At 36.8% G+C, this 22,577-nt stretch overlaps 1 protein-coding gene and 1 long non-coding RNA gene across 2 annotated transcripts; both read right to left on the bottom strand.

The window, feature by feature from the left end:
- Window positions 1–4,512: 4,512 nt before the first annotated feature.
- Window positions 4,513–6,173, bottom strand: LOC147910924 (uncharacterized). The gene is made up of 2 exons (XR_015544063.1): window positions 6,084–6,173; window positions 4,513–6,009 (listed from the first exon to the last, which is right to left on the bottom strand). It is a non-coding gene; the product is annotated as an uncharacterized LOC147910924 (long non-coding RNA).
- A 5,779-nt stretch (window positions 6,174–11,952) lies between these two features.
- On the bottom strand, window positions 11,953–15,108 carry LOC147910923 (uncharacterized). Its single transcript, XM_087411580.1, has one exon. It carries the CDS (start codon window positions 15,106–15,108, stop codon window positions 11,953–11,955), a length of 3,156 nt encoding a protein of 1,051 aa, XP_087267706.1.
- Window positions 15,109–22,577: the final 7,469 nt, after the last annotated feature.

Raw genomic sequence — 22,577 nt, 5'->3', positions numbered from 1 at the left:
ATATGTTATTAAATGATATTGTATATAAGATACGTATCTTAGAATTGACAAGCGAGAAAGAGATCGTTTTACATGAAAAAATAAATTGTGTGTGTTCGTGCGTGCGTACGTGCGTGCGTATGTGAAAATGTACAATAAAACTTTTTTATACGAGCCTTTGTTTTCAAAGAAACAACTTTGAATATTCGTCGAAAATACACGTATACTTAACATGCATTGTAATCAGAAACATTACATATGTCAAAAAGATATTTAGTTTAGAGATAACAAGCCAACATGTTTATTTTTTAAATTTTATTTTATTATCTTAAAAGTTGTTGAATATGTTATATATATATGCAATTGTGTGTCTTTCATATTAAGTTTATATGAATACTTTCACAATGTTTCAAGATTTGTTACATTAAGAACCAGTGTAGGCAAACCCGGCGATTTGACTTGTTCGTGGGTGTAAAAATTTTAACCGAAGAGGAGGAGGATGAAACAAGTGATCAGAATCTAACCGTCAGACTACGAAGTGATGATCTTTTTTTTTTTATTTATTCTTTGTAATCCTAATGCCATTTGCAGTTGCAAAATTTACCTCTCTTCTTGCTGATGAATCATTACTCCAAAGTTATCATCTATGTCCTTCGCTATATTCTTATAGATATGTAATACGACCAAGTTGGACAAATTGTTTGTTGTAATCGCATTTGCGTTATTTGATTTTTAATTCATTTCTTTGATTTCTTAGGTATAGATTTCTAAGCTAAATTTTTAATATGGAGTGCCACACTATAAATGCCGGCTCTGAGTGTAGACCTTCATTTTTTTTTATATTAAAGTGTTAATTTAATCATTGAGCCGAGAATTTCAATTTTTATACTTTCACAATGTATTTTATACTTTTAATTTTAAAAGATTGATGTTTTTGTTCAATTGTTCGACATTTACAATATCGTCGCAATATTGAATATTTATGATAAATTTAGAGTTGTTTTTCTGGAAAGCCAAATCCGTATAGCAAAAAACTTGATTTTTTACTTCATATAGAATCATCACCTTTTCGCTTGTATCGCCAACTCTGGGATACTTTATATATTATTTATATTATTCATTGATGATTAATGACGCGATTGTTTATCAAAAAATCTTTAAGGGACGTAGAGTTACATTCGAGAGGTTGATTCATATCGCTGTATGATATTAACAATTAATTTTATCGAAATATTACACCCTGATTAAATTTAAAATGACCTTAGCAGATTAAATTTTTTTTTCCTTCGTTTGAATGGCTCTGATTTTCGCACACGGGATTGACCATTTGTAACTCAGACACTAAACGAAATACAAATACACAAGTCAAATTCGGAAAAATTTTCAAAAATTCAAGATGACAATATTCCAGACGAAATCAAAGCACGTCCGCCTCGGCCAAGCCATCAAACGAAACTATAAATGAATATTTTTGTTATCCAATCAGAAACGACCGCCGCTAAGGCTATCTTCATCTTTAGGAATCAGAAGACAAAGATAGCCTTAGTCGCGACTGCTTCTGATTGTATAACGAAAAAACACCGATTATATGTATACTAGGCAGAAAACGGTGGAACTAGAAAAATAATTTGTTGAGCTTATTGTTAGTTGATCATTCGTTCAATTTTAAATAGGAAATATTATGTTATAAAATTAACGTACGTGCGAATCGCAACGTCGCGAGATTTGAATCGCAATAACATACAAATTTTATCGGATATACATACCGATTCTTTAGAAATTAAATTTATTGAACAATGAATTCATTGACGCGATTGCAGCTCGCGGCGGAAAATTGTTGATACGCGAATTCGTGATATAACGTATCGAAAGATGGACATTTTTTGAAAGAGCTTCTCTATCACTTACAGAAACATTTGAGACAAGTTTAGTCTATACGATGTGATAATCTGATATATTAATTAATTCTTCCTATCAATTTATTTCATATCAAATATATAATTCTTACTTATCTTTAGATGCACAAGATGTTCGATGTTTGTTTGATCGATTATACTAATCTGAATTTTCAATAATTTCGATAGACAAATATTTATAGATACACGATGCATTCTATCAAAAAATGTCCATACGATAAGAGGATATTCATGGAGAAGTCGCGTGAAATGAAGGTAAACGTTAACTCTCAAATTAAAATATAAAAAAAAAATAAAAAAGAAATCTCTATAAACGTGTTAGGTAAAAGGATCTTTCGACCAGCACTTTTAGGTGCTGCCATGTCTTCCATTATTTATATATTAATTAATAATAAAATCAACTATAACGTATTATATAAAGTATCTTTACGTCTACAGATACACATACATACACATACAAAAATTACATACACCGAAAGATAATTACGAACTTATCTAATATTGTCTACAGATAAGGAAACAATGTATAATATTACAAAACAAAAAAAAGATGTAAACGCAAAAGGAAATATGGTATTTTCACAGACAATTTTTAAAACGAAGATCATGTTTATTGTTTCGTATAAGTTCTGATGAGGTATCATAACTTTGCCATGTTTTCTGAGCGTACGTTATTGAAATATAGTTTGTGTAAAAGTGTATGACAGAGATCAGGGATGCATTCCGTTTCGCACATGTGCGTGATGTACCATTTTCCTTCTTTAATATTCGTTGAACAACAAGAATGAAGTGACGTTATATGCATCGTGCGGAAACAGAATGCACTTCTGAAGGAATGAAAGCCCGTTTTCGCAAGCGCAATTAAAATAATGTCTAAAATATATTTGCTACTTCTGATTTGCAGAATAAAATTCAGAAATACCCCAAGATATCTACAGTCAAGATCACGTGCGAATTTTGCACGGATTATATCGTATAACAAAATACACCTCGAAATCATCGCATCTTTATTATAAGTACTTAACAGTTTTACAAAAAAAAACAGTACAAAACAGTTAAACTCTAAATGAATGATTGAATTCTCTCTCTCTCTCTCTCTCTTCTCTCTCTCTATAAAAATTATAAATAAACTAAATTTAATTTCTCATTTAATTCAAATATAAGATAAAAATTTTTCTTAGATTTCTTTACACAATTTTTCAGAATTTCTGTATAATTTTTATAACTTTTAGAAACTTTCTTAAATTTTTTATGCAAATTGGAACATTTTTCTTAGAAGTTTTCATATAATTCGTTTTCATATATTTCATTTCAAAATTTCTATATAAATTTCAGAATTTTTCACAACTCTTATATATTTTTTTAACTTATTTAACAAATTTTTTTCAGAATTTTTATACAAATTGTGACACTTTTCAGAAATTTTAAGATAATTTATCTATCTTTTATATAATTTTTTATATATATAAATTCTGAAATATTCTAAGATTTTTCATTTTATAATTTTCAAAACAGAACGTATAAAATCTGAAGAAAGTTAAAAAAAAGAGAGATATTTTTCTTTTAATCTTCACAAACTTAAAATATAGAAATTTATAAAAGTACTGTATGAGACTTTTTCCATTAGAAAAATTTAACGAATTTAACACACATTCAATTTGTAAGTTAATTAAAAGAAAAGATCAAAAATAGGCTTAAATGATATAAATCAAAGAATAATTAATGTTTTTACGAGCCAACGCTAGTTAAATGTATGTGTTTTTAATTGAAAAAAAAAGGAAAGAAAATAAATAATGCTTTTCCATTACATTCTCGCTAAAGGAATCTTGAATTGAATTCTAAATTTAGTGACGTATTAGAAAGTATAATTAGTGCAATGATTTCGAGAAATTTGTTGTCTGGAGAATTTAAATGTATACAGAAAAATAACAAGTCATAATAATCCGCATTATTTTTGCGTTTTTATCACAAGATAAAAATCTGCTTCGCATATCGCAAAGGTATTTGTAAGAGAATAACGTAAACTTAGATAATAAGGTAAGATGATTATCTTCAAAATGCAAAAAACATATTTTAATTTTTATTATCTTTAATAGTGTTATATCTTTTCCGCTATACGGAATAAGTAATAATAAATAATAATAAAAAGTAATAATTTAAAGTATGTTTTTTGCATTTTAAAGATGACCATCTTATTCCAGTTTACTCTAGCTGGATGATTCGATAGCCATTTTAAAAGGTTTTATTAACGTCGAATTGATTTTTCACTTTGACTTCTCGTTTCTTCCAGTTTCGAACAGTGTATCATATAGTAGATATATATAGAAAAAAGCTATGATATAGTTTTTGATATATGAAATTGCGAAACAAAGAAAACGGGATGCGCAAACTATCACGATCTAGCGTACGTGCGCATACACTATAGTTCTATTGACAATTTACAGATCTTCATTTTGTACAATATATATTTAATCTCTAGATAAAAGAGAGAATGAGAGCGCGAAAAGAATATCTATTAAAAATAATAAAATTCGTGGTTGGCGATAAGGACGGACATTCCGTTATATATATTATACGACCATATATTGTACGTTACATTATAACGCGCTTAAAAAACGTTTTGAAAAGGAAAAAAAAAACTTGTCAAATAAAACCCTTTTACTTGATGTATTTATCAAACGTAAATACAATGACGTCTATAATATATTGCAATAAAAAGAACCAAAACCATTCATGAGACTAGTTCTTTTCTTGTACAGGTACATGGGAAAAAAAAAATGGAAATGGGAACAGTGTAATAGATGAAAAACTATATTTATAGTTATATAATATATAAAAGTATATTTCAATTTACAGATTTACTTTTTGCATGTTACTAGAAAATTATAAATTCGCATAAAAGATTACAAGTCACATAGGATGATAGTCGTTAATAATAAAAATTCATCGAATTCAAATAAATATACAAACGTTCGACCCTTACGGATTATCTTTAGTGACGTACAAATTTCGTTTACAAGATCGACAATTCTATCAGAGTATTTCCATCTTCACATTATTCAACCATTTCAATCAATTGAATTTATTATAGATGATACAGCTTGATGAAAAATAAGGCGCTTCATTGCAATCGCAGACATCCATAACTTTCAGAATCGAATTAATCCGACCCATAAAACATTATTTATTCCAATACTGAAAAAACTATTCTAAGTATCTATAAGAGTTTGTTGTCTGAATTTTTAAACATAACGATCTCTTTCTTGTGGCAAGGAATACTTTTTAAAATGAAGCGAATTTGTGAGCTTCATTGCAATTGAATATTTTTGGATATTTAGCTCTCATGGATACTTAAGAATAGTTTTCAGTATTGAAACAACATTCTATGGACCGGATTAATTCAATTCTGAAAGTTATGGATGTGTGCGGTTGCAATGAAGCGTTTTATTTTTCATCAATATACCATTGGTAATAATTGATTGAAATGGTTGAATAATGTGAAGATGGAAATACTGGTAGAATTGTCGATTTTGTAAATGAAATTTGTACGTCATTGAAGATGACCCGGTAAAGATCAAAACGTTTGTATATTTATGTGAATTTGATGAATTTTTATTAACGACTATCATCCTGTGCAACTTGTAGTCTTTTATGCGAATTTTTTAATTGTTTGAATCTTAGAAAATTAATATTATAAATAATGAAATATTAATATTAAATAAAAGCATTTAAAATTTTAAATAATTTAAGACAGAGAAAGAGAGAAAGAGGAAAAAATATTTTTCGTCAAAAATAATTCAATAAAAACAAAAAATTGTGGAAATCTTAGTACAGGGTCCGGCAAAATGAACTCCCACATTTTGCACCGCCACTGTCCCCGAACCACTGAAGAGAGGGGGAGCTTAGCGTAGTCGGTTAGTAGCTTGCGCCTTGCCATTTCAGTTGTCGTCATGAATTGGACGGGCGAGTATTGTGCCTTCGTTATCGAAACATTTATGAAAAGTAACGAATCTGTGATTACGACGCAAAGGACGCGTAATCTCGTTACGTGGAGACGTTGGGTGGCCTGCGCGTTCACCCGATCTTGCCATGCGATTTTTTCCTTTGGGGCTACCTGAAAGCGAAGGTTTTTCAACACCACCCCCGAACCATTGACGAATTGAAAGCAGCAATACGCCAAGAAATTACAGGAATATCGCCTCAAATTATTGCTCGAGTGATGGAAACTTTTAGAAATCAGCTTCGAATGTGTATCGAAAAAAATGGTCGCCACTTGGACTTTGTAATTTTCAAAACTCAATAAAAACAAATGGCATAGCATAAATTTTCAGTTAATAAAAATAAAATCTAAATAGCATTTACAATGGCGTTTATTAAAGATTAAAATGTGGGAGATCATTTTGTCGGACCCTGTATTACAACTTTAATTGTTTGAAAAGAAAAAAAATAAAATTTATGAAATAAAATTCTTTTACTTATGACGAATTTGGCACACATGAGGTCTGTTTGCGTGCTTACACTTTCTGCACTCGACATCTTCTCTTTCTCTTTTTTCAAGACCAAATATATATCTATCTCATTTTAAGTGCAAAAATATTTGGGGATTTCATGCAACGCGAACAGATCTATGCACTATGACTCTGCTCTAATATAGTGTAGAGTCCGAAAAACAGAGTCTGGCTATCTGTTCATATTTTCAATTGGCTCATATTAACTTGCTCTCACTACGACAGCACGAATCACAATAAGGAAATGGTTCGCTTATTGAAAAACTTGTAGACATGAAATAAGGCAAAACATTCTTTATTGATGTGTATTATAATCATAAGGAAGTGTTACAATTGTAAAAAAAAAATAATAGTTATGAAGAAATACAATGTGTTTAATAAAAATATAAAATTTCAAGTGAAAATATAGTTTCAAACAATGATACGGCTAGTATCCAAATATTCCGCGCATACCTTCGTAAAGGAAGGGCGCGCCGATGGGAGAGTAATAAAAACGAAATATGAAATCTAATAGCGTTTTCTCTTGGTTGCACTATCACCATTAATGCAACACTCAGACAGTGTACCGTGTTTCCATGGCTGGTGGTAAGCGAACTCAATCAGTGCACCATCGTGTTTCCAAGGCTACGATGTAGTGCAAATTTTATGCACGAAGTGGAATCTTGCTACACTGTCTTAAAGATGGTGTAGAGCCAGTGCGACATTTAAAATTTGAAAATGGAAGTCAAGCGGGAACAAAGTTTTAACGCAAGATGTACTCGTATTCATAGTCCTTCCTTATTTTAAGGATAAAGATAGCCTTCCTCGATTCTCCAAGACCTCCTTGTTTCATAAACGGATCCAAGTCTGCCTTTCCGAAGGAAGGAATATTTTAGGGATTTTAATAATCCTAACTGAGGATAACATATTATAATACAGGGTCCGGCAAAATGATCTCCCACATTTTAATCTTTAATAATTTAAAAATGTGGGAGATCATTTTGCCGGACTCTGTATATAGTATATACATACCTAATATCGTGAATTACTACGAATAATAAAGGTTATAAAGGCATTGGTGATTAAATAAGGTCGTGATTAAGCATTTTGCAACAATAATGGACAAAAATAAAACTAATGACGAATTTGATTGGACGCATTCATTGCGCACTAATGCACATTAAAATCATCGTACATACATAAAATAACGTAAATATATGTTTATAAATAAACATAGAAATCGATTAAATTGTGAAATATTCAATACATTTTATTTGTACGGTTAGATAAAATATGTATTTTATAATTCGAAATATTTGCATTTTATTTTTATACTCAAATTAAATCAGTGTACAACGTCTTTAATATGCATCAGTGCTTCCAATCGAATTCGCCATAGTGTTTATTATACTAAGAAGGAGAAAATGCTTTTAGAGAAGTTTATTTCCAAAAAAAAGCTATCAAAAATAATTATCGATGCGTCAGATTTAAATTAAAAGCTATCGAAAATAAAAAGACCGATGTGACGAATTAAATTTGAAGATTTGCTTGATTATGAAGGCTACATCTCAAGGAAATTCGTAATCTTCCTTGAGAAAAAGAAATTAATAAGGCTCCTTGTTTGGTCAAGGAAGATTTATGAAACATGAAATGAGGAACAAGAAATTCTCAAGGAAGGACTATGAATACGGATATATGAATACGGATAGTAGTGTATACACCATGATGTGCACCACTCTAGTGTAGCTGAATATAGTGCTTACACACTGGTGCAATGTATATGTCCTACAAAAGAGCTCATATCATAAACATATACATAGCTATAAACATTTCATTGACAATATAACTTTTTACCTGATTCGCTCATTGACGTTTCACTCATTGAATTTTCATGAGAGATACATCTACTGTAACAGAAATAAGTCTCTTAATATGTGTATAACATATTAAAAAATGTATATAATCAAATTAAATAAATAAGTAACATATATGTTTAAACAGAAATTTTACGAGTTTTTATCACAATAAAAATGACGAAAAATTTATATATATTAGTAAGCTAAAATGTTATAATTATGTGTTTGTGTATACAGAAATTGAGATTAATAAAAATTTTAAGACTAATTTGTAATTTAAATTAATCAATTGAAGTAGATTACTAGTAATATATATTTTATTCAATATTTTATTAGTTATAATTAGATCATCAATTATAATTAGATCATCATAATCAATATCAGCGACAAAAGTACAATGCTTCGGGTAAAGTGTATATGTCTCAATCAAAACTGTATGAGAAGACGTTGCGCTCAAAAGATTCTACTTCAACATTTTTATCTGTTGCAGTATCTGCTCTTCGCATATCATTGACGCGCAATTAAACGTGTATTATATTATGGCAAAACGTATATCGATAGTGCAAAAATAAAGATAAGAGGAACAATCTGCAAACCTTAATCTTGACAAATGTTATCCAAAAGAGATACGCTATCCTGTTTGATATATACGCGCGTTTTCGTAAAGAATATTATGGAATCAACTGCTTCGAAACGTTGCTCAATGTGCTTTCGTTTATCGAGAAAACCTTTTGCAGTCATTGAGTGCTCGCGACAAAAAGAATCCATCAAGAGCACTACTGTGGACGTACGCATAAAATTTGATTGCAAGGAGAATTTGCCTGCCAATACTACCATCTATTGCCTCATCATACACGATCGTGTAATCGAGTACTGTCCGTTGTCCAAAAGTAGTGCACAAAATTATGTAAATTGCAAGGTCAGCAAATATTTAGAACTTTAAAGGGAGAGAAAAACCAGAGTGAAGCACAAAAATTCTTGAAGAATTGCTCATCATGGTCATACTAATGTTTGTGGATTTGCAAGGATCATCGTCGAAAAAAGATTTATTGTCAAAGAAGTAGCGGTGCTGAAACAGGAGACCGTTCTCACACATTATATTTTTACGAGTCCTGTGGCATGCAAATTTTTGACAAGGTCTTGCACTTTCTGGTTGAGTGCTTATCACCATGGATTGCAATGGAAGAACGGGATGATCCTACACAATGAGACGAAACGTCTGATCACGGCTGTATTTGAAGATGATGCTATCGTATACGTCAAAGGACGCGAGAAACGAACGTGGAATTTGCTTCTGAACGATGAGCGAGAATGCATGTACATCGAGACTTTGAATGCAATTTATGAAGACATGGAATTTTTAACTAATCTGGATAATTGTAATATTATACGATGTGGAAAACATGCAAAGAATTGTGTTTTGCAAAATGTATTTAAAATATTTAACTGGTGGTCACAACGCCAGGAAGAATTGTAAGATTTTTAAATAAAATGTATGTTATCTTACATTAATATGTTTTTATTTTCACTACCCTGATCAGTAGACATTTAAGTATATAGATGGAGTTGAAAATAGACCGATAACGGTTTGATAGCTGTTTGAAAGCTATTTATATCCCTTATAAAAATTTTTCACCGTTTTTAGTCTGTTTTTAACCCGTTTTTGCCCTTTTCTTGCACTCACAAGCATGCGCAGTATATCGTGAGGAAGGATAACAAGTATAAACGAATATTTTTGAGGAAATTGCCCGTTTTCAATACTCGTTTTTCCGCAGATAAACGATGAACATACACGAATATGATCATGAGTATTTTTGAATGGATTGTTCATTTTCAATACTTATTTTTCCGTTGGAAGTATTTTTGAGTGGATTGTCCGTTTTCAATGTCCATTTTTCAGCTGATAAGCGAGAACACGTTAATACGTCCCTCTTTTAATAACCATTTATTTATCGCATTTATTAATTATCATCAATTTTGTCAAGATTTACGCAACAGAAATCAGAAGGAAGGAATTAAAATAATTTGCAGGCAACCAATCTATTATACACGTCTTTATGTTATATTAGTATTGTAATTTTAATTTTTTACTGTAATATTAATAATACTATTATGTCAGTTGAATCGATTTGTCAATATAATAAATAGCGCAACCGTATATCATATAACTCACATTAAATCATTGCTATAGGGAATAGAAAATACTTAGTTATTTGGTGATACATAAAATATAGAGGGATAATAAAGAACGAAGTACAAGTGCAGCAAAGTACAGGTGCTTAACTTCATTCTCTGTTCAGTTTGATGTGATACATCTTCGTATATTATAGAAAAAATGCACCTTAGAGTTATCTAGGCATCATTCCTGAACGCAGCCCAGTTTAGAATATATAATTTTTAGCGGGTCAGATTTATCCAAAACACATACACAGTTTGGAAATATATCAAATTCAATGTATTACATAAAACATATCGTACCTCCTCACATCATAACTCTCGTAATGAATGAAAGATTAGAATTATTATCTATTATTTTTAATATACAATATTATATATTCACCATTCATATTTTTTAAAACTTTGTAAACGCATTTAATAAATTACTGCATCATTTTACGTTGTATTTCCAATTATTATTTATAAACTATGTTTTTATGAGCTGTATATTCTGAGATCCTTGTGCATGCGTGCGTGCATGCGTGCGTGTGTGTAGGACACGGCAAAAATTTTTAAAAGTTTCTCTTATACCATATTTAATTTTCATAAAAATTAAATATTTCTTATTTCTAATTTTTTTTTTTAGTAGTAAACATTTTTAGAATTCAGAATAATAATATAATAATAATATATTTAATCTTAAACATAATAAATAATACTTGATAAATTAAATTTTTAATAAATGCGATATACATACTGGAGTTACTCTAATGTCATCATACTATGTATATATACATATACATATGTGGTATATATACATATGTGGTTTTACAAAGCGATATAGTAGCGAGACTACGACTCTAAGAACTCTAAGAACTTTTTTGACTCTAAGAAGGAGGACGGCGAGATCGAAGCATTTATTGCTTTCGGCCTGGGCTTTCTTCTTGGGAAAAATCCAATAAAATTTTGCCACAATCGTAATTATTACGTGGCATTAGGTGTACAAAATTGATTGGCGCTTTGGATTCTTTTCTAACGACGTTCAACGTAACAGTCATGCGCGACAGAAAATCCGTACGTGGGATTGATGACAGCGCGTGACGTATTCGTCGGAGCGCGGCGCTCGCGTGCGCGAATTGAATTATTCTAGAACTTTCGAGTGTCCGTTACTGGTACCTGTTTGCGTATACCGAATTGTTTTAAAAGAACAAAGAACGCCAAATCGCTGATTTTTAACGAGGATTAAGATCATGCTCGAGATGAAATCACGAGCTCACTTTATGCGTGCGTTCAATGACAATTACTATCGGTCGACTGAAAGAATTCTTGCTTTTCTTTCGAATTACCGATCTCAAACATTCCCGCCCGCCTCGTCATCTCCGTGACGATATATGTATAGAAGTTACTTCGGGCGCATTGAGATTACAATAAAAAAAACAGTAAACGCGTACATAAGACAAGCGATACAATACAATGATTCCGTGGAAGAGCTTGAACTGTAAACGAGAGTTATATGACAAATAACATTGAAGCAATGATTTACGAAAGTACACGCGATCAATTCAAGCTCTCCTTTACATTTGATGCATTAGCGTGCGAGATAAACGCGTTAGCCTCTTCTGGCAATAAAACTAATTTGACCAAAGGACGAGTTAATTCGGATGAGGCGGTTTTGACTGTGACCACTCGCACTACGCCGTCGTCTCCAGGATGTAGCTGCGTGATCCGTGCCAGTGGCCACTTATTTGGCGGTGAGAGCTCGGAACGAATGATGCATAGCGATCCAATGCGTAGTGGCAAAGCGTCCTTGGTCCATTTAGATCTGGTAGCCAGAGTGTGTAAGTACTCGCGTGACCATCTCTGCCAGAAGTGGTCTCGCATTCGCTGGATAAGTTGCCACCTAGAAAGCAAATTTTCCTTCTTGTCCGACAAGGAAGGCTCAGGAATGGCCAGCAGTGGTGCCCCGATGAGCAGGTGACCTGGTGTCAGAGCCGTGAGGTCGTCGGAGTCGTCTGAGAGGGCATGCATGGGCCGGGAGTTCAGGCATGCCTCCACTTGTGCGAGCAGGGTGCTCATTTCCTCGAAGGTGAGCCTGGTTTCGCCGATGCAGATTCGGCGCAGGTGATACTTGGCAGATTTCACGGCCGCCTCCCAGAGTCCACCAAAATGTGGTGCCGAAGGGGGATTAAAATGCCAATGGATCCTCTCTGATGTGGCAACGTGTGCGATCCTTCGTCCTTCTGACGAGGAGGCTCGGAGCATCTCTCGAAGTTGCCGGTCGGCGCCCGAAAAATTGGTGCCGCAATCGGAGTAGATGTCCGTGCACAGTCCTCGGCGAGATGTGAATCGACGGAGAGCAGCCAGAAAGGCGTCGGTGGTGTAAGCTGAAACAGCCTCGAGATGAACGGCCTTGGAGCTAAAACAAATGAAAACCGCGATGAACGCTTTGTGAGCGCTGTGCCCACGCCCTTTGCTCGTCCTGATGAAGATAGGCCCGGCGTAGTCGATGCCCACGTGAAGAAATGGTCGTACGGGAGTCACTCTTCCTGGAGGAAGATTTCCCATTTTCGGTTGCAGAGTGGCAGCCCTCCACCGAATGCATGTCACGCACTGATGCAGCCATCGCTTGACCACCGCTCGGCCTTGTGAAATCCAGAACCGGAGGCGAAGCAATCCCAGGGTCATCTGAACTCCTCCGTGGAGAGTACGGCGATGGTAGGCTTCCACCAGCAGGCGAGTGAGCCATGACCTTGGAGGCACAATGATAGGATGTCGCTCGTCGAAAGACAGCGCTGCGTGCTTGAGGCGTCCTCCGACTCGCAGAACTCCGTGTTCGTCCATGTACAGGCTGAGGGTTCGCAGATGGCTGGATCTCGCAAGATCGCGTTTGTTTTCGATAGGTGTCCTCTCCTCCTGATAATGCCGTGACTGCACTACGCGAATCCATTGAAGGAGTGCTGCGTCGAGTTCGGCTGGGAGAAGCGCTGACCCGTGGAGCTCATTGTCCACAGATCCGACTGAGCGACTGCGGTGACGCCAACGCAGGCACCAGGAAGTCACTCTCAGCAATTGGTGTAGTGACGAGAACCTGAGGAGTTCTTCCGGCTCGTGGTTGCTCCTGATGACTGCCGCGAGTGTGGTGGCCCGTTGCTCCGGTACGTCCTTGATGGGCTCCAGATCGATGCTTGGCCATTGCGTCGGATTCCCGCATAACCATGCGGGACCCGTCCACCACAAGGGATGGCTGAGGAGCTCGCGTGGTGTCAGTCCCCGGGAGGCACAGTCGGCAGGGTTGTCCTTGCCCGGGACGTGACGCCATTGAGCCTCCGGAAGTTGCTGCTGGATTCGTGATACTCTGTTGGCCACGTAAGTTTTCCAGCGAGAGGCGTGACCTCGAATCCAGTGGAGCGTGACCTTGGAGTCTGACCACAAGATCACTGGCGTTGCAGCTAAGTTTAGCACAGAGCGCGTGTGCACGAGTACACTTGAAAGTAAGGCGGCGGCGCAGAGTTCGAGTCGCGGGAGAGAAACAAGTTTGATCGGCGCGACCTTGCTTTTGGCTGTTAATAATCGAGTCTTTGTTTGGTTGTTTGCGGTGATGCGGAGGTACATCACAGCGGCGTAACCTCTTTCGGACGCGTCTGCGAAGCCGTGTAATTCAAGCTGAGAGCTCGTGTCGCCGGTGCCAAGCCAGCGGCCGACTCTGAGCGTCTCAAGCAGTGGAAGTTCTTCCCAGAGCCGCTTCCACTTTCCAGTGATGGTTGACGGCAATGGTGTGTCCCAATCTAGCTGTTGCAGCCAGGCCGACTGGATTAGAATTTTTGCTTGAATGATTACTGGAGCCAGCCATCCGAGCGGGTCGAAGAGTCGAGCGGTCTCCGACAGCAGACTTCTCTTGGTAAACGCGGCGATGGTGCGAGGAGGAACAGAGAAGGCGAATTCGTCCCTGGTTGGATACCAGCGCAATCTCAGAGTTGAGTGGTTCTCTTGTTCCCACGACCGCGAGTCTCTGGTGAGGCAGTACTCGGGCGGAATGTCGCGAAGAAGCTCCTGGCAGTTGGCGGCCCACTTTCGGAGAGAGAACCCGCCCGCCATGCAGAGGTTACGTAGCTCGACTTGGAGAGCGATAGCATCGTCTTTGTTATGCGCTCCGGTTATGACATCGTCGACGTAGCAGTCGTGTAACGCATCTGCGCCTCGAGGGAAACGCGATCCGTCGTCATCGGCGAGTTGACGCAGAGTGCGAATGGCGAGAAATGGCGCGCAAGTGAGGCCGTAAGTGACGGTTTTCAACGTGAATTCGCGTATAGGCTCATCAACGCTGTGTCGCCAAAGGATGCATTGATGCCTTTGATCGTCGGGATGAACAAGAATCTGCCGATACATCTTTTCGATGTCAACCACTAGCGCGTACCGATGCCATCGCCACCGCAGAAGTACGTTCGCGAGGGGTGGCAGCAAGTTAACCCCAACTAGCAGATGAGTATTGAGTGACTCACCGGAGCTTGTAAGCTGCGATCCGTTGAAGACGACCCTGAGCTTCATAGTGGCGTTGGATTCTCGAAGGACGCCGTGATGTGGAAGGTAGCACCGTTCTTCGCTAGAATTCGGAGGTTCTTGCGTCAATTCCATGTGACCTTGGTCCTCGTATTCCTTCAGGAAGGCACGGTAGAGATCGCCGAATCGTGCGTCTCTCTCATAGCGTCGCTCCATGGCGATTAAGAGTCGTTCAGCAGATCTTCGCGTCTCAACCAGCGTCGTCGGCGGAGATGCAAAAGGTAGTCGCACTATGTATCGTCCTTCGGCAGTGCGTTGGTGCTGCAGCGCGAAAATGTCTTCATTGCTGCTCTTTTGGCGTGAGTGCGACGGGAGCGGGCACCTCTCGTTCCTGCTCCCAGAAGCGGTGCACAAGTTCGGCTAGCTCATGATCTGCGGTGCACTAAAGCGAGTGGCGCTGTGCTGAGTTGGTTACTTGGTCGCAACCTCCAGATAGGATCCAGCCGAGCAGTGTCTTTTGAGCGATAGGTGCTTCCTTTGCGAAGACCATCCTGGAGAATGATTGAGCATACTTCCGCTCCAAAAAGTAGCTCAATAGAGTCGTTTGCTGCGTAGTCCGGATCAGCCAATTGGAGCCCCTTTAAGTGTGGCCACTCCATTCTGATCCTTGCGTGAGAGCCTTGGTAAAGCGAAAGACGTGGCAGAATAAAGGCTCCGACGGTGAAGTCGGTCCCTGTGGTTAACGAGGTCACCTTGAGCGTCACCTTTCCCCTACTGGGCCCGGAGCTTTTGCCGCTGATGCCGATGACTTCGATTGCGGATGGAGAGCGTGGCAGGCGTAGGCGCTGGACCAGAGCCTCGGAAATCAAAGAAATTTCCGAACCTTGGGCGATGAGCACGCGTGCGGTATGCCGATTGCCGTGATCAGCGATGGAAACTCGCGCAGTTGCGAGCAAAATAGCCTTGTGGTCGTTGTCGCGGCGCACTGCCGACAGTGAGCTGACCTCTTGAGGTTTCGGTGAAACGTACGCGTCGTGTAACATTGAGTGGTGACGAGACTTGCACGTGGAACACGTCCTCGTCTACTGGCACTTCGCGAATGTATGAGAGCCGAGGCAGTTGAAGCACAGCCTGTGAGTTTCGGCGACGGCCTTGCGGTCGACAGCGGATTTCTTCTTGAATTCTTCACACACCATCACGTAGTGCTTACCCTTGCATAGGACTCATTGTGAAGATTCGGTGTATTTCTTGACGTGATGCGACTTGGCAGATCGTGACGGGTTGTCGGAGACCTTGAGCGATTTTGGTTTGGCGGCTTTGAGAGTCAGCGTTCTCCTTGTAATGAAGTCCAGCAACGTGTCGTGGTTTGGCAAGTCCGTGGAATCGCTCATGTGCGATTCCCACTCGAGACGCGTTTTCGGATCGAAAAGCTCGATGACTAGGTGATTCAAAAGGTCGAATCCATGTGAGTCAATTGGTCTCCCAATACTTTCTTGGCCGTTCACGACACTGATCGCGGCGTTGTAGATGCGGCTAAGTTCCTCGGCGGTATCGCTTTTCATTTTCTGCACTGAGGTGAACGTGCAAAAATTGGCGCGACAACTCCCGTTTATTCTCATAATGCTTGCAGAGCAGCGCCCACGCGCGCGAATAGTTGTCTCCGGTTACGGCCAGCGGGCGTATCAACGCCTCCGCGGATCCTTCCAAGCAATGCTTTAAATGGTGAAATCTCTCTACGTTTGAGAGAGACGGATTGTTGCCAACGATAGACAAGAATATATCCCGAAACGATGGCCAGTCTTCAAATGCGCCCGAAAACGATCGGATTTTTAAGCGCGGCAGCGCCGACTTGGTAGAACAATCGGTTCCCGATTCACTTGGAGGAGCTGTACTAGATTTCTCAGCTTTGAGCTTTGTCCGGTAATCGTTCAGCAGGCTGCGCTGCAGCACGTACGTGTTTTCGGCGGAATCGGCAAATTGAGACGTATTGTACTCACTCTGATCGAAGGCTTTCTTGTAATATGCTCGAATAAGATCGTGTTGCTTTTCGAATTTCGTCCACATCTGGTCGAGAAGCGCCAAGCGGGTTTCGACATTGTGGAGGGTGATGTTGGCCGTCCCCAATTTCTTCAAATTGGTTATTGACCTGGCCATGCGACCATGGATGTTACTCTGGGAGCTCAGCAAGGCGGCTATTTCGTCACTCATGATTTCACTTGCGAATTCTTCTCTCTCTGATTTTCTTGATAATGCGCGCACTGGATGCGATGCACTCGACACTGCGGATGCCGGCGAGTATCCGGCTCGAAGGACCAAAAATGTGCGGGAATGCACCGCGCGGAAAGATTCGAGTGAGAAAACGGCATAAGGTTGATATGATACGCGACAGTAAAGAGAACTCCAATATATATGTATATATACATTTGTATATATACATATATATGTATATATACATGTACATATGTACCGTTTGTGCATGTGTGTGTGTGTGTGTGTGTGTGTGTGTGTGTGTGTGTGTGTGTGTGTGTGTATGTGTGTGTGTGTGTATGTATGTGTTTATATACTTATATAAACACTTATATATCTGCATAACATTACATATATTTGTATGCAATGTATTAAATATAATTACTGTGTATTAATTATAATTTGTAAGATGTATATAAGTAAGCACAACAGAGCGAATATCGACATAAAAGTTGTGTGCTCAATGGAAAAGTGGCAGCTTCGTAGAGCAAACTTGGAGACCAGGCCTTTGATTCGAATCTCGACAGGAACTGATTTTCTCGTGCTATTGGTTATGTCTTACTACGAATTATGTAATATCGACTGATGAAAATGTGCAATGTAAGTGATGAGTGCTAAATGAGTATTTTGTACTCGTATACGTTTTTTCATCTCAAATTTACGCAGTACGTATTTACCACTCAAAAATACTCGTAATGTATATGGTTTTACCACTCAGATATACTCATGTCCTGTAATCCGTTTTAATCATTCATTTTTACGGAAAAATTCTTGTTTGCGACCTAAAAACGAAGTCATACTCATTGAAAATACACGTTTTTATTCAAGTAACCGTTCGCCACTAAAAACGGGCTAAAAACGGTGAAAATTTTTTATAAAGGTAGCTATTAAATATCAGTCTGATAGCTGTTAAATATCAGTCCGATAGCTGTTTGTAGCTGTTAAATATTAGTCTGATATCTGTCAAATATTGATCTGATTATTCAATAGATATATACGTTTAATTGCGCTTCAATGGTACGCGAAGCGCTGCAAGTGATAAAAATGCTGAGGTGAAGTCTTTCGAGCGCGACATCTTCTCGTATATTTTTTGGTTGAGGTATACGATTTTACTCGAGGCATTGTATATTTTGTCGCTGATATTTATTGTAATGATCTAATTATAACTGATGATCTAATTGCAACTGATAAATGCTGAAGTTTATTCGTGGAATCGTTCGAACGAATGATATACTTTTCGGTTGAGAAATAAACGTTTGACCGGGGCGTTGTATTTTCGGCTGCTGATAACGCATTGATCTGATTATAATTGATAAAAATGTTGAAATTTATTTATGATATCATTTGATCGCGTGATATTTTTCGGCTGAGATATAAACTTTTGACCAAGGCATTGTTCTTTTCCTTGGTATCATGTTCCAACGAATTTTATTATAAAATTTCGCACAGCCCCCACGCTGTCAGTTATTTCCCAAGTCAATAGGTCAGTCAGATAGCTGTTAGTGAGTCTTACAATAATGGAGTGTATTAATGATTTGTTAGATGTTGTGTGCAACAAATACATTTATCGCTATTGCCTGATAGATCTGATAAAATAACTGAATGTAAACATACATAAAATAATAACAAATGTTGTTCATCATATGCCAAAATCTTTTTCCATTGCCGTTAACATTGTAGATGAGCGTCAATTGCTGGGAAAATTGTAAGTATATTTATATATAAGTAAATTGATATGTATTAATGTGGAGCATTATGTGTAGCGTAAATTGCGATTCGGTTGAAGAAATATTGCTATCATCTAGTACGAAGTCTCGATGTAGGATAGAGCGGAACTAATATGTGACATTTTTTCTTTAAATTATTATAAATCTTCACACAAAAAGATGGATTAATAGTAAATGCTTTAAAACGTTGCATGTTCATCTGGCTTAATAATTGAGTACTTATAAATCCTTAATATATCTCGTAAACAAGAAAAAGATTACATTAATTACATGGATGCAAGTGGGCATGTGATGTATTTTCGATTTTTTAAGTTGAAGATAATTGTTTAATGAGATTATATATTATTAAAAACATGAAAGGATCATGTATATGTTAATCAAATTTTTATTACTTTTATCTTAAATATAATAATTTGTAATATTCTGTTTAAATGTTTTAATTAACAAAATCAGAAAAATTAAAATCTTAGCTCTTTATAATAATAAACATAAAATATGTATAATCGTTAACACAGAATAAAAACATTGATAAAAACGGATTTCATTTAAGTTCAGTTGAGTTTATAAGATTACATATGGAATGCTGACCCAACAAGCCTCATATCGGTATTGACTAAAATATAAAATCTTGAATTTTACATTAATGATTGTCATTCTTGAAAAAAATCTTAAATTACGTTAATAAAGCAGCTGTATATTAGCAAATGTTGTACTATTTGGCAACATCGCATCTCAATTATATCACATTATATATTATTTGGCAACGTCGCATTTGTATCATATTAATCATTGTCATTGCGAAAAATATCTTTAAAATAATAATTTCTTATATTACGCTAACAAAGTCGCATTCCAAATTTGCTGACACTACAATTTGCGATGTTAGATTATATTAATGTCATCACCGGATATATCTAAAAATCTTTTGTTATAAAATCTAATGTTTGCATTTTTGATATTATTGACCGGAAATGGTCATATAAATATCCGCGAGGATTTTTGCGGAAAATCAGTCTGTGTAAAATGGCTGACTGTAATCGCTCCCGCATTTAATTAGCAATCGGGAACTCGGTTTCCGCAATGTGCTACCTGGCACTAATACTTCTTACTCGATGTTGTGTGTGATGGGCATAAAGGTTATATTGAAAAAGGTAGCGATTGTATAGTATCAGAGATTTTTACGAGACGATACTGCATCAGTCGATCAGATTCGTTTTGCAGTGATCTTCAGCGTTATGGATTCATACGTTCAACATGAGTCAAGCAAATATTTCAATTATTTGTTTGGAAAATTTTTTTCTATATATTACTTATTTGTTTGTTCTTCTTCATTACAGCGCATCTTCTCGTACAATTTTGTGAAGAATATTCGCATTGACATCGATAGCGTACAAATTTCTAGAGATTGGGATCGCCGTGAGACCTATTTTCTACGTGAAAATGGCCATTCGCGACATCTGAAGCAATCGCATCGTCCTGCCTCATATTATGTGAATGTTATTCGTCAAAAAACAGATGGATATCGAGCGATTGGTGCAGTCAACTACTCCATTATCGTTAGTGATTCAGGAGCTTCAAATCGAACTTGTCAAGTACACGATATGGGTAATGTGAAATTATCATTATGTGATAAGTGTTTATATATGAAACCATCGACCGTACTCTTCAAACTCGAACTTGAACAATATGTAAAACACGTATATTGTGAACTATGCTAATACGTGAATGGTGTGAGTGAAAAGTTTAAATAATTCGTGACTTATTTACATCAAAACTATATAAATAACAAATATGATGCTATAAATATTTTGCGTAAGGTTTATGATAAGAATTTATATATTGAATGCGAATCGATAGTGTACGCTGTAGATAACATTGTATATAATGCATTACATTAAATAAAAATAAAAATATCTCAGTGTCCGCAATTATTCTTTCCTTCTTTCCATCCTTCTTTCCATTTTATCTCTGCAGTATCGCATTACGCGCGACATCGAGTGCGACAAATCGCGCTTATTGCACAGTGCGTTCGCACTCTTCGAATCATTAAAATAAAATAAAATATAATATAATATAATATAGTATAACATAATAAATAAATAAAATATTCCGCATGCTGGAAGAATAAGATGACGGCACATAAGAGGAAAAATGGTAAGTATTAATGTAAGTATACACGGTAAGTATAGCGTGTGGTGAGGACCACGTCTAATGGCGGTGGTGGTGAGGATCGGCGGCGGATCGCGTCCGGAGGTGGCGGCGAAGGTCGGAGGCAACGGCGGCGGTGGCGAACCGCGCCCGGCAGTCACTAATCCCGTGTAACGTCATCACCACGATGTGAACGTAATTTTCCGCACATTCTGCACTACGTAATTTCTCCGCACATCCCCGTGACGTCATCTCTCTCGCCTAGTGATATTACCCTGCTTAAAAAGTCTAATAGAATCAGATAGGAAAAAAACTCTATCTGATTAAATCATGTTTTTGGTTTGTAAATTTCAAGGAAATATCTGATAGATTTTTTATATTTCTCTATCCTTTTTGTCATATAGCTTATATATCGTATTTAATCAATTTCCATCTAGTCATATTTTATCAAAATCAATAATATTCTATCGTGTTTTTGGTTCACAATTTCAGGTTATTTACCTGATGTATTTGATAGATTTTCTATATTTCTCTATCGTTTTTGTCGCACGGCTTAGCTATCGTTTTTAATCAATTTCTATCTGGTCATGTTTTATCATAATTAATAGTATTGTATTGTTTTAATCGTAAATTTCATATTATTTTTAAAAAAAAGCTTTTTATAATAATTAAAATACAGTTATTATTTTCTATTATTCTTTTGTAAAATTCAATTATATTTTCACAATTGCAATTTATTAATTACAATTATGCATCGGAAATTTACAATTTTTGAAAACGCATATTGGAATCGACGGGATTCGAAGACCTATGGGATAATACAAGGTGCGTCCCAAAATTTTCCGAACTTTTGAAATAAAACAACAACGGTTTACTTTTTTTTTCAAATTCAAATTGTTTATTCAAAGTAGTCCCCGTCGGACTCAATACAACGTTTGGCACGATCTAAAAGCATTTCAAATGAGTGTTTTATGTCGTTCAAAGGCACGTCCTTCAGAATAGTGGTACAAGCCCTTTGGATGTCTTCTACGTCCACATACCGCTTTCCTTTCATGGACAAATGCATTTTGCCGAATAGGTAGAAGTCACAAGGTGCCATATCAGGCGAATACGGGGAATGGTTGATTGTTAAAATGTGATTTTTAGTCAAAAAATCAGTGACAAGTGTCGAACGGTGAGATGGCGCATTATCGTGTAACAAGCGCCAACTTCCTCCTTCGCGATATTCTGGCCGAATACGACGAATGCGGTGCACCAAACGCTTCAAAACGCTTACATAGAATACAGCATTAACTGTTTGGCCTGCTGGAACGAATTCTTTGTGCACAATACCCTTGGAATCATAAAAACAAATGAGCATTGTCTTCACTTTTGACTTCTCTAAACGCGATTTTTTGGGTTTTGGGTCGTTTCGCGCCTTCCATTCCGCGCTTTGACGCTTGGTTTCTGGATCGTATTGAAAACACCACGTCTCGTCACCAGTAACAATGCTATAAAGGAAGTTTTGGTCCTTTTTTGCTTCCTTAATAATGTCCTTTGAATGTTGAATTCGATGCATTTTTT

Source organism: Acromyrmex echinatior, chromosome 1, assembly GCF_024713525.1.
Source record: "Acromyrmex echinatior isolate Ae372 chromosome 1, ASM2471352v2, whole genome shotgun sequence".
NCBI lineage: Eukaryota > Metazoa > Arthropoda > Insecta > Hymenoptera > Formicidae > Acromyrmex > Acromyrmex echinatior.
The sequence above is the reverse complement of the archived record's forward strand: the minus strand, read 5'-3'. Positions and strand labels throughout refer to the sequence as shown.

What these genes read in the sequence shown, in the direction of transcription:
- LOC147910923 (XM_087411580.1), bottom strand. Translation starts at nt 15,108, where the DNA reads ATGGAGCGACGCTATGAGAGAGACGCACGATTCGGCGATCTCTACCGT.